The following is a 13,061-nucleotide window of genomic DNA, read 5'->3' on the forward strand; positions in this document are numbered from 1 at the left end:
AGCACTCAATACTTGTACATACATTCGTTGGTGTGCCTTGGACATCAGCATTCGTTTCAGGGTGTGGACTTTCCATGCAAGATGAGAGCTGGTTATTGTATCTGTGTATAGGTCACTGCAACAATATCCACTTATGCGTCACGATGGATTAAATATTAGCGTGCCAAAATGTCTGGGTTTTGTTCATAATTCACCAGATAAAAATAAATAAATAAACCTGATACTATGTTAAGAGCAGTAATGATTTGCATAAACAAAACTAACACGAGCAACCGTCTGTAGGCTCAAGCTACGTTATTAGCATCATTAAAGTCCCATTGACCTGTCCTAGTCAGTGGCAGGAATCATTTTAGTGCATTTAGCCAAGCACATCAGCAGCAGTACTGTCCCCCAGCAGCAGAAAGGGTCATCAGAGACAGCAGGGCACTCATTTCTCACAACACTGTTGGCAGAGACCTTGTTACAGAAGTCATAATAGCACATACAAAGTAGAAATATTGGTGGACCTGCTGATTTATACCGCTCAGTACCAGGTTTGCAAAGTGCGGAACAAACACAGAGCATGACCACCAGAAACATTGCCCTTGAAAACTTTTCCATTCCCCCATCTGCGGGTCAGCTGACTGTCTTTTATTAGCACTTCATTAAAATTCATTAATTGCTTCCTTTCTCCTGGGCACGGGGAGAATCGAAACTGGAACTGTCAAAAAAAAAAAAAAAAAAAAAAAAAAAAAGCAACTGTCCTGCGCTCTACATACACAACTGTTAATGTCGAGCCGCAGCCAACACGCGTCACACCCAACCATCTGTTAACACGATGACAGAGAACCAGAGGGCAAACTTAAAGAAGTAAACATTTTTATTTACTTGTTATGTACATAAAGGGTCTTTACCAGCACAGGTGTTAACCATGGGAAATATTAACACATGTAAATGGCATAAGAAAATAAAAGGCACAATCTTTCAATTTTTTTTTAAGTAAAAGACAAGCTTTCCTAAAATATGTGAAGAGAGCACAGTAATACTGTTAATGCCATTACAAAATAACTCAGAAGCATGAGGAAAAGCAAAGTTCATCGCAAAGGGAAATTATCAGAGTGTATTGCTTAATTAGTAAGATTTCATTAAGCTTGACAAGGAAAACCCCAACCTGGTGCGTCTGTACACAGCAGGTGGGATTAAACGAGAAACTTTTATTTAATGAGGAATTTAATGACATCAAGCAGCATTTGGCGAGGGGGGGGAAAAAAAACCAAAACAAAAATATGATCTCCCTGGCTAAGAGGTCATGCACAGAGGCAACCAGCAGGCATTTATTTGTTTTCCCTTTTTAAAATGTCACCCATGGTTACTTTTAATAACATCACTCATTAACAAAAATACTTTATTTCATAGCTTACTACGAACTCACCGAAAAGGAAAACAGGGATACAACTAAAAGATTTCTAAGTCGTTTGCTGAGCAATGATTTTCTCCTTTTCCTTTTGTTAACAGAAAGCGCTAAAAGAAGTGACAGAGAGGGGGTAGGATGGGCAGGGGTGGGATTGATCAGTTTTTACAGCACAGACCTGGGGTTCTGCACCGTTTGCACATCTGTTTAATCCTCGGCTCGACAGAATCGGCTGTGGCACGGTGTGATGAGATTCTTTCTACTACTCAGCATGAAGGAGAAGAATAATTGGTGTGCAGACCGAAAATACTCAAGGAATAAAGCTGGTTGAAAAAAGTTAATAAAAATCCTACATTGAGAGGAGTATCATCACAATAAAAACTAAAGGGCCAGAGATGGGATTGCATGCGCTAGAAGTAAGACTTGTCTTACTTTGAAAAGGCATTGATGGGATCTCATTGGCTTGCTCAGACATTCCTCCTTCCCCGACCTACGGCACTGAGTTCTTCATCTCAGTGGAAAGGCTTCAAGTCCTCATGCCCACACTGTGTGGACACTATGTTTTTAGTATGTTTAGCCTTGTAGTCAGATGCTTGTGGAAAGTGCTCGCCAGGGCTGTTGCTATTTGGCTTTAGAAACCCTGCTCAAAGCTTGGCACTCCTAATGCATATAATCTAAAATGTGTCTTAGTCTTCAATGATCTCCAAGCAAGTAAAGAGGCGCCAACGTGGAGATGCAAGGTTACCCCACTATCCATGTCAACAAATCCAAACAAAAAAAATAAAATTAATCATTGGACAATGATTTAGAAAATAGCAACAATTATAATGAAGTCACATGGCCGTGTCATGTCTTAGTAACATAAGATAAATAAGCTATCAGCCAGTCAGGATGTAGAATGGATGGGATAATGAGATCTACCGTGCCATGTTCCAACTCAAATCCTCCACACACCCCATCTCTTTCTACTTCCTCCTAATCTGTAACACACACACACACACACACACACACACACACACACACACACACACAAAAATCTGTCTACCTGAATAACTCATGGCCAATGTGTACAAGTGTGTGCTTGTGCAATGGTTAAGGTACAACAGTGACTTGATTGTTTGGAGAAATAACATGACTGGCTGGTTAGCTCCTCATTGCCTCAGTGCTCTCCCAAGTCCATAGGGATAATTCTTTCTTCCCCTATTTCATACAAATATTCTCACATCAACAAAACAAGCATACATCAACACTTCCGAAAGTCCCAAAAGACGTCAAACATAACAAATATTAAGAGAAAACTTTTTTTTCCTTTTTTTTTTTTAAAAGACGTGATGTTATATGCTAACTATCCATTGTGGACACACACATACACAAAAACATACATACCCACACACACAGTCTGATGCCCAGTGATCTGGAAATGAAAAGAACACTAATGCAAAAATGCCACCCAGTCTGGAACAAAGATAAGGGAAAAGGGACCTGGGAAAGTGGGGTCAGGTTTTAGTTTGGATCTAATGTCCAAAGCTGTAAACAGTCAGAAAGCCTTGCAATGGCTGGCAACAACAACAGGAAAGGGGGAGGGGGGTTGCTATCATGGTACAGCCCCAAGCAGGCAAGCACATAACTGTGACACTGGCAGGAAAAGATGGAGACAGCCAGCAGATTCGGGTACTCGGCGATACGGGAGAGAGGCTTCAGCTGAACGCCTAGGTCAGTCACTCTCCTCTGGATTCTGGGGGTCTATGATTTTGACATGGGTGAACGGGAAGAGACCCCTCCGTCCGTTCACCTCTCCCTCCCACTGACCGCTGATGTTCATCCGCGTAACCTTGACAATGTCACCAACCTGAGAAAAGGAGGAAAGAAAGCAGAGTTACAGGAGAACTGGTGTCAAAGTCTAACCTAATTACATACAAGACATTCTGCACGATGCAGTATTGGAGAGTTGTTTTGTGCCATTTAAACATTTTAGTCAGAAACTTGTAAAACAAAACTACAATCAGTGTCTTACAGTAGTCAGTCATAGGCCCAATTAAAAAAAACTAAATCCTTATGACAAGTGGCTGATGTTTGTTTTAAAGCCTGTTCCAAACTACAACAATAAACCCTTTGAGGTTACAGAACATCCAGTCTGATTTATTAATACACGCTTTCTAAAATAAAACCCAGACTGTCAGATCTCCACTGTCACATTACACCGCAGGTTAAAAAATGACAGAAGAGCGCCGAGCTGTCGCTCAGATGGTTTGTGACACTGCGCATGACCCCAATCTGTTAAAGCCATATGTTCTTTATCAGGATTAGGAGGGGGAAAAAGTCCATCATCAAAACCACGACTGAAAATACGATGTGAGGGCACACCAGTGTGGCATCGATTTGAATGAAGCTTCAAATCCCGTCCTGGACTTTGAAACTACAACGATGTCACTCTCAAATGACAAGTATATGATGTATACAGTCATAAAAAGTATTAGTGAGATCTGTCAAAAAGTCAGAAAAGGTCAGGTTTGTACGTTGAGAACTTCATAAGGTTTAAATTAAGGTGTTAAATCTTGCCTTATGTCAAGTAGATAGAAATCTTCAGCCAGAAAAGCCTTGTTATTTAAGAATGCATGTTTTAAGTATTTTGAATATTAAAGAGAGAGAGAGAGAATTAACTACCAATAAGCTACTAAGAGGGGGGGGGGAAAAAAGCCTAAAAACATAACATATTGAAGGTATAACTTGATTTTATCTGCCTGTATGTCCAGTCGCAGCTTCTATATCCTGAACCTCGTGATCTAAAATAGTCACGCCACAAAATTAAAGATTCTGTGCATTCAGTGGAGGCAAATTCGAAGCCAAAAATAACCGTGGAAACACCGTTTTAGCAAGTGAAAGTTTTTGATGCCTTTTTCCAATTAACCAACTATAATGAACACTGGTGAAGTGTAGATACTTAAAATTCTGGGTGCTCTTCTTTGTCTTGAACTTCTACAGCATCATATCCATTTAGGCCGAGCTTTTTGCAGCATGCTACACAGTATATTTAAAAACCAAAGACTTAGAAAATGTGGATACATTGAAATAGATTGTGTACAAATCTGGAATTCCAAGAGCTTCCAGATTTAAAAATAAATAAAATAAAAATAAAGACAGACCCAACCGAGAGGAAACACTCTTGTGGGAATCACCTTTTATGACTTGAAGTTATGGAGTTGTGTAATTGTAGAAGTACAGCAGAAAAAGTCAATAAAGCTTTTTAAGCTGCGTCAGTTCATTCAAAAGTTATGACGCACATTAATAGCCAGAGTCTGTGATCGTATACTGTGTATCAATCAGAGGCTGAAAGGGGGCACACACCGACAGCTGTGAACAGCAAAGCTTTGTTGACAGGCGAATGGTGACTTGGGGTTTAGTCAAATTGCAAACCAAACTTGTCGGGAATTGCAAAATAGAAAAAGCAAGGCTGCAGATTACACAAATGAACAAAGAAATGCATAACCAGGAGGAGGTTTTCGATTAAGGAATGCTGCCCCCCCTCAGTATTCACATTTTGAGAGACATAAGTAGCGAAGGTATCCCAGAGAACTAACCAGCAGTAATTAAAGCTGTATCCATATATACATTCAGAGAACCTTATGGATGTCTACATTTGTAAGTCTTCACAGGACCGTAAACACACAGAACCTAGATTGAATATGCAGATTCCTTAAATGAAGCTCAGTTAAGAGAATTCAAATCAGGACTCTGCAGAGTGAACCTATTGAACCATTCAAGTGCTGCCCATCTTTAAGCAGGTACAAGGGCTATCACTATCCACACTAGAGAGAAGACTGTGCCAAGAAACAAATCTGCATTTGTTGCATGGACAATGTAACGAATGCAGCAACACTGAATCTGGAACAGTTTCATTACTTTACTCTGAGGAAGACTGGCGCTGGTGGCAAAGTGGTGATACATGCATCTGACCATGAGCTTTCTGTTCCTAAAGCTGGAAGCACTGACGTCAAAGACTTTATCTATGATGCAGATTTCAACAACTACCATTATTATTTTTTTTTTTTCTCTGTGGAAATCAATCCAACCATTGCAATTTAGCACTGTGCAACATCAGGTATTAACAGTACTTCCACGTCAAAGTTGGGGAATGAAACCTCCTGTGGCTTTATTGTTACTTATGTCCAGTTGAAATAAACTAATACTTGGAGTTAGGTGGAGCTCGCCAATGCAAATAGATGTGGCAATTTCTAAAACCTGCGATGACAACATGAAATGGCATAACCCAGGATGAACCGTGGGAACGCATTACCCATATCACCCTGAACACAGGTCGGTGATTACAAGTTGGGAAAAAGAATCAAAACAGTGTCACAGAAAATTTTGGTTTTGTGACATTTACAACAAAAATATAAATAAATGAAATGGAAACAAAAGAAGCAACAATGAAAATGGATGCCAATCGGATTTAAATCAATCCCTGATTAATAATAATCATTTAAAAAAAAATAAAAATGTTAGGTCAAGTTTATTTTTATTCTCACATGTTAACATTTTTAATGCCTTCATTAAAAATGTACCAAAGTTTGCTTTTTGCCAGACTCTGGTGGTTTATTAAAAAAATAAATAAATAAAAATTAAACGAGTTAATTCCGATTCCGGACAAAACATCTAAAGCTGTTCACCTGAAGGTCCATCAGACCAGCTTGGGGAATCTCTTAGAAACAGAGAAAATGTACTCTTCACTTAACTAATGACACGAGCCAGCAAGCATTATACGAGCATCTATGCCGGCACCAACAAATGCACTGTTGCATCAATAATCATCTCAGATGTACTTTTGGGAATCATGTATGTACCGAGAAGAGCCACATTTAACTTTAATATTTCATCTCTTGCTAACCATGGCTCCATCTGCTGCTTCACTGCTACACCATATGATCACAGAGAAAACGTAAGCGGCAAACACAGTCCCGCCTCAAGTTTCAGTTCTCACATGCTCACTCTTGACTGCTCATTCGGGTGCAACCCGTCTTTCTTTACAGCCGTCCCTTGGCCTCGTCTCTTCCTCTCTTCTATCTATTACAGTAAGTTACATGAACATTTATTAAATGGAAGCTGGAATCTCATTTCGGTGCTAATAAAAGATGGGCGACAACAGGCCCAGAAGGGTGCAGAGACACTGGCCAGCTGATGCATCTTGTTTATGCACTCAACCAGCATCGCAGTTTGAGTGTAAATGAGGTTAGGGACATTTTTTGAGGTGACTGCTATTAGCTGTCGATTACTTAACAACACATCAACGAAACAACACCCCCCCCCCCCCACACACACAAAACTGCTTAACCTTTAGCAGGATTCAGATATGCTCAATTTACACTCATTTATGTGCAAGAAAGAGTCACAGGGAGGAAGTACTTCTCTGTATCCATATCTACTGCCCTATTTTACACCTATAACTGCTGTCAAACTGATGGGAGTGAATGGAAGTGGCACTATTTTAAGATAGCTTGCATTCTCATCCTTCCCCTGGGGTGAAAAATAAAAAGATAAAAAAACCAAAAAAAAAACAAACTACACTACAGCTCAATCTGCTACTGGAGCTGAGTGTTTTGGAGGCCCACTATATTTCTGAGGCACATATTGAGCATTGCATTGCATGTTTCGACATGCCATCACAGTCAGAGCAGATTTGTATTAGCCACAGCGTACCACTGAGGAAGGCAACACTGCTGAGAAATGCTTTCGTCAAAGCTGCTTCCAGGTTAGCAGATAGATGGACAGCACTGAGTGTAAGCTTCAGTCACAGAGACAAGTGATCAAAAGCCACAATGCTGTGGTGAGTTTCACTAGATTCCCCACCCACCCTCCCATTTACATCTGCAAACTTTTGTTTTGCATTTATTATTCATCGTTCCAAGAATCATATTGAGCTCTCTCAAACCACCCATCTCATATCTGCATGACTTTTGGTCCAATCCAAAGCCAGAAACTTGTTTTGTTTTTTTTAACTATCCAAGGCTACAAAATAGATGTGGTTCATGTATTCTGACTGAACAGCAGCACCCCATAACCAAAGCATCTTTGTGCAGCCAGTGTCCAGAGCTAGTTGTGAACTTGCAGATAGTCTCCTGGTGTAATAATAACTTTTTATATTCAAACAAACAGGAAGGGCCTGATAAGAGCAAGCAGCAAAGATGCTAAAACCACAGTTTGGTTATTAGTCTTTTAGTGTGAGCACACATCAAGAGGCTAGAATGTCAAAAGGACTGAGAAAAGGCAAAGCTTATCTGTAGACACTTTCTCACATTGAACCAGCAAAACTACTGCGGTAACTGAAGGCGGCACTGGTGTTTCCCCAGGTCCCTCTACTACTTAATTTTGCAATTTTAGTATAAAAAGAAGTGATAGTTTTACACAGAAGCCTCTCCAAGCTTTGGTCACACAACCTAATTTTTATAAGAGTTAACTCTTGAGATTGGCGATTGTTGTCTATGTTTAAGTAACCTGACAGCTCCTAGAGAGATGTCAGGTTGTGAAAATGTAAAAACAAAGTCTTCTATAAAACCTCTTAGCTTCTGTGACTTCTACACAAGTTTTTTCAGTGTTTTAACTTGACTGAGGTGATAAACTCTAATTTATGTAGAAAAGTCTAAGCTGCACACAGACATTTTTGATTTATTTGGGCACAAATGGAAAAATAATTAAGAAATGACTGAAGATGGGATACTGCTGCTTTAGGCAAAGAAGCTTATAGCGTGTTGTACTCCAGGCCCTTACCTGGCATATTAATTTACTGCATGATGTTGCGTTACAGATCAAAGGTCCAGCTAAACAGATTTTAGAAAAGCTAATGATTTAATTACAATATCCATCCTTTATAAAAATGAGCAGTGCATTAAAACATGATGAAATCACATTGATCGCCTAGAAAAAACACAAAAAACAAAAACAAAGAAATAAAACAGGTAAGATCAAATAAATACAATACCTCTAGAGCAAGAGCAGTCTTGTCGTAGGCACAGGGCACTCGTTTCTGGATGGCTTTCGCCATGACAGGGCCGTTCTGCATGGACGGTAGCGGAGCGATAACTGCTCCAGGTGCGTTGGGCATTGGAGAAGGCGTCTGGGGTTGGGCATAGGCATGAGCAAGAGCATTGGAGGGCTCAGGGATCCCATAGCTGTTGGAGTTTCGCGATCCATGAGAAGGTTGGCCAGGGTGGGGTGAAGGTCGTACCACTTTCTCTACGTAGGGCACAGGGATCATCCCAACACGTCCATCTTTATTCTTGGCGCTCCACCACTGCTCCTCCGGTCTTTCCAGGATGATAAGGATCTCCCCCTTCTTGAAGGGAAGGTCCTCAGCATCGCTGCCGGTGAAGTCGTACAGAGTCCGCACATACTCCAGATTCTCCTCTGCTCCAACCATGGGCTGGACAGGAGGACTCGGCGTACTTGAATACCTTAGCAAAAACGAAAAATAATGAGGAAATTAAGTAAATGTTAATTTGTTATCCTTAAAAGTTATCACTGTGAAGCCTAGAATACAACAAAACTGCATTATTTGTTGAATAAAATCCTTTACAAACACGATTACCTAACTCCTCAATTACCAAAATGTGGTATCAGGTTTGGTTGTAAAACCACACAAATCCTCAGTGAGGTTTATTTTTCCAGTGGTACCAACACTTAAAAGAAAAAAAAAAAAACCAAACAAACAAGCAAGCAAATTAGATGTGTGGTAATAGTGCTGATTTATTGACATAACCAAGTGAAACTGGGTTAGTTCGGATTAAAAAATATATATATATATATATATATATATATATATATATATATATATATATATATATATATATATATATATATATATATATATAGTATGGTAAAGTTGGAGGAGGCGTGGTGGGTGACCTCCCTACCTGGGGGCTGGCTCTATCAGCGTGGTCGTGTCCAAGTAATGGATTTTGTAGAACTCCAGGAGAGCTGGGAGGTGGTCGAACTCTTGATCCCCTATTTTGAACCTCTTGCTGGGCAAAGAGTTGATGATATAGTGAGACACTTTGGAGTTTTCCGACACCGACAGTACGTAGTCGCCGGGGCAGGTCGACGAGTCTCGAACAAGAAACATGCCATGTCTCTGTCCTTGTAACCTATTCTGTGCCTCCTGTCGTGACACGGGTCCAAAATACCAGGCGGACCGATCAGAGGAATCAAATCGAGCAGTTGACATTTCTGTTCAAAAATAAGTTAATGTGGCTTACAAATTAATATTAATAATAATAGAAAGGAAAATACTACAGGATTGGCTAGGCAATAAGTTAAAAGCTGTATGCGTGGTTCCAATTGGCCAATCACAGCAAACTGTAGGATTTGGAAGACTCAGGGCAGGGCACTCGTCGCTCTGGAAGGAGTTTCCGAGTGATTTCTTCACAAAACGCCTCAGGCACCGAAAAATCTGTTTAAGAAAAACAAAAACAACTTGGCGTTTTTGTTTTCTTTTTTTCTCCTTTCAGATGCAGGCTGCCAGTGACTTGATCCAACTCTGGAGCATACTGTTGTCCCTGTGTTCAGCAGTCCAGGCTGCGGCCGAGCAGTTGTTAAAAGGGGGCCAAATAACAGAAGAAAAACGAGCAAACTTACGACAGGCTACCATTGACGGAGGGCCAGAGCAACAAACGATCAATGAAGCTTCCCCTTTTCGTTCCGCCTTCCGAGAAAACACCAAATCTTCTCTTCTAATAAATGTATCTCCTCCAGTCAGTGTCAGTTCTAAGAGCGGAAAATGTGGCCTCACTTTCCCCCCCTTCTTCTTCCTTTTTCTTACATCTGATAATCCCTCATCTGTGCACAAAGGTCCACGGCAGGTCACGAAACTATCAGCCGAAATCCCGCGGAGCTCACGGCGATACACACTTCATGGAAACGCGTTTTCGAATCCCCTTTCTCGAGTCGGAGCAGACTTTTGAAGCAACACAGCAGAAAAATGGCGGCTCGCAACACGTCTTCACACAAAAAAATGATTTCAGGGCAGCGGCTCGTCTCTTGCGCGTGCATCTCAGGAGCCACGACCGTTTACGGGAGCTGTCGCGTGCATCCCCGACCGCTCACGATGGATCTCGGCTTAACGATTGCTTTATTTTATACTTTCCCTTATTTCCGCTCGTCCCCACTAGCACAGGCTACCAGAAGTACTGAGGTCGAAAAATGGCGACCGGAGGGCAGGTCCCGCTTTCTATCAGCGCGTCACTGACGGCAGGAGCGAGAGAGAGGGGAGGGGGGGAGTGAAGGAAGGAGGTGGGCGGTTGGCGAAGCCACGGACAGCCCCTAGCTCCGCGAGAGTAGGTGTCAGTCATTTCTCAGTGAAGCACTCTGCTGATAGATTCTTCTGCTGTTACATCGTCTCGGGAATATAGTGCAAATAGCAATGTGGAGCAGGTCGAGATACAAGTGTGTTTTTTACTCAGTGTTCCTGCTTTGACGTAGTCATTTAATTGGATGTTTGCTTTTCAAAACTTCAAAGGGAATCAGCGTGTGACTCAAAAATATAATAACACAGCTTAGTATGGCTAAACCTCAAATAAATGCTAAACCAATCCAGCAGAGGCTAAGCAGTCAGGTCTTAAGTAGGCAACACTGATGTTAAAGGCTGCTGTAACATACTAAATGTGTATGAGAGCGAGGTGTTATTTCAGTTTAAATGCCCACACTGTCATTAGTTGATTCTTAATTGGAAATATGTGTAGGCAGTGTTTCACAGTCATAGCTGGTTCTGTTAAATCTAGGCTAATTTAACTACTACTTTTACCGTACAACACTGGAGCATATTTTTTGCGATCTATTGCAGCTTTGAAGTACTGTGGAGTAGAAAGTGCCAATATATGTGCTTTTGACAGGTAGTTATGTAGGTGTGTGAAGAGAAGCATCATGATTGAGCTTTTTTTCTAGAAATAGAAACATTACTCTATAAAATGATTCACAGATAGAATAAGCTATAATTCTGAATAAAAAAAGTTAGATGTCTGCCGAACAACGTGTTCTTATGTTAGTACTGTGTTTAATGATTGTCTCGGATCTTTTTGTGTTCTGTGCCTTTAAGTCAGTGGTCAGCTCGTGTGTTTTTAATATACTTTTTTAGCCACATAACCGCAGCTCATAGGTACAGTATATTTGCTCAGTCAACAACTTATTCATACCACCAGTATAAAATTGTACTTATTTCCTATTTTCATTTCCTGGTGTTATTTAACTTCCCCTTCATTCATTCAATAATAAGTATTATCTGGCAAAGAACTGTGAAAAATCGATTTGGAGCTCACCCAAAATGACCCAATCCAAAACAGAATATGCTGCAGAGAGAGCGCGCATTTAAATGCAAGGGGCAGTGTCTCTGAAGAAGAAGAATGCAATATAAGAGGAAGAATGCATCTGAGAACACAAGCAGAGTGCGGCAAGCCATTCAGCCAAGCAGAACAAGTTTTGCTCAGTGATAAAAGCAGGATCTGTAAAGAAGTAGCTCTGTCCCTGTGGTGACTGAGCTTTCAGTGGCCATGCCTCATGAGGCTACAGCTGGCACAGAACAGCTCTCATCACTGAAACACTGTCTGAATGTTAATAGATTTGCACCCACCGAGACTTAATGGCTTAAGCCTGCCAACTCCCACATTTCCACAAAGATGCAGTGCTGCAACTAATTGGAAAGAGAAACAAAAACAGACTAGTTTACTTCGAATTATGGGTAAAAAGGCTTATATTATATGCATGAACCATATTGGCTTCAACCTCATGCTTTGATGCATTTAAAACTAGGGCAACTTTTCATTTAAGTGATGGGTTTTGTGGAATTTTGCAGGGTGAGACATACAGTACCTTTATCTGACCTGCTGTCTAACCTTATATGTAGATGCACACTGAAGGTTTCTTCACAAACATCACCATCTAGTGGATGTACGCAAAATGCAATGTCTGCCATCATCCCATTATCAATAGATTCTGTTGTCTGTCTGTGTGGCAGGTTAAGGTTAAGCGATACTACAGGTCCAAACGTAATGAAACGTGACATTTTGACTACCTAACAGCAGTTCCACAGTCCTTCAAGTGCTCTTTTGAAGTACCAGCTGCTACAAAAACCCACCATACTAAAATGGATAACTTCAGGTCAGCACACATGCAGAAAAGCCTAGAAAAGCTGGTTCTTCAACCCAAAAACCCATCTGTAACTGGTTTTGCAATAGCTTATAAAACGTTTGACCTCTGTTAAACTCACATCAACACAGTAACCTTGAATGGCTGCTTCTTTTAGCTCAGTCTCGATGCCCTGCAGTCTGAAGATTAAATGCACAGATGACACAACCACCCTTGACCTAATCGGTGGTTGATGAGTTGCTGCACAAGGAACTAGTGAACAAAACCTGTGATCTTGTTCTTTGCGCAGGCGAAACAAAAAGAAAAGTAATTATGGCCCGAGAGGCCCCCTCTCCACCCAGCTCATTTTTCGGCTGCAGAAGACGCAACCTAAGACACTGCAGAGAGCATCGCCACAGTTTAATTTCAGGGAGTCAGATTGTGTGTAAGTCATTAGTCTGCAAATAAATGCCCCTTCCCCCCAATTCATTCACACCACTAACACTTAAGACTTCATAAGAAACTTACACATTTTACAAATCATCTTCTGCTTGTAACTAACTAT

At 40.9% G+C, this 13,061-nt stretch overlaps 1 protein-coding gene across 1 annotated transcript; it reads right to left on the bottom strand.

Moving 5' to 3' along the window:
- Nucleotides 1–841: 841 nt before the first annotated feature.
- On the bottom strand, nt 842–9,605 carry crkl (v-crk avian sarcoma virus CT10 oncogene homolog-like). The gene is made up of 3 exons (XM_040053284.1): nt 9,295–9,605; nt 8,364–8,835; nt 842–3,239 (listed from the first exon to the last, which is right to left on the bottom strand). The coding sequence occupies exons 1-3, from the start codon at nt 9,603–9,605 to the stop codon at nt 3,105–3,107; spliced, it is 918 nt and encodes a 305-aa protein (XP_039909218.1). The 3' UTR covers nt 842–3,104.
- Between the last annotated feature and the right edge of the window lie 3,456 nt (nt 9,606–13,061).

Source organism: Simochromis diagramma, unplaced genomic scaffold, assembly GCF_900408965.1.
Source record: "Simochromis diagramma unplaced genomic scaffold, fSimDia1.1 OVJJ01000596.1, whole genome shotgun sequence".
Classification (NCBI taxonomy): Eukaryota; Metazoa; Chordata; class Actinopteri; order Cichliformes; family Cichlidae; genus Simochromis; species Simochromis diagramma.

Coding starts and splice junctions, on each gene's coding strand:
- crkl (XM_040053284.1), bottom strand. CDS start 9,605: ATGTCAACTGCTCGATTTGATTCCTCTGATCGGTCCGCCTGGTATTTT. Junction 8,836..9,294: donor CTGATAGAGCCAGCCCCCAG/GTAGGGAGGTCA, acceptor GTTTTTGCTAAG/GTATTCAAGTACGCCGAGTC. Junction 3,240..8,363: donor AGACTGCTCTTGCTCTAGAG/GTATTGTATTTA, acceptor TCCTTTTCTCAG/GTTGGTGACATTGTCAAGGT.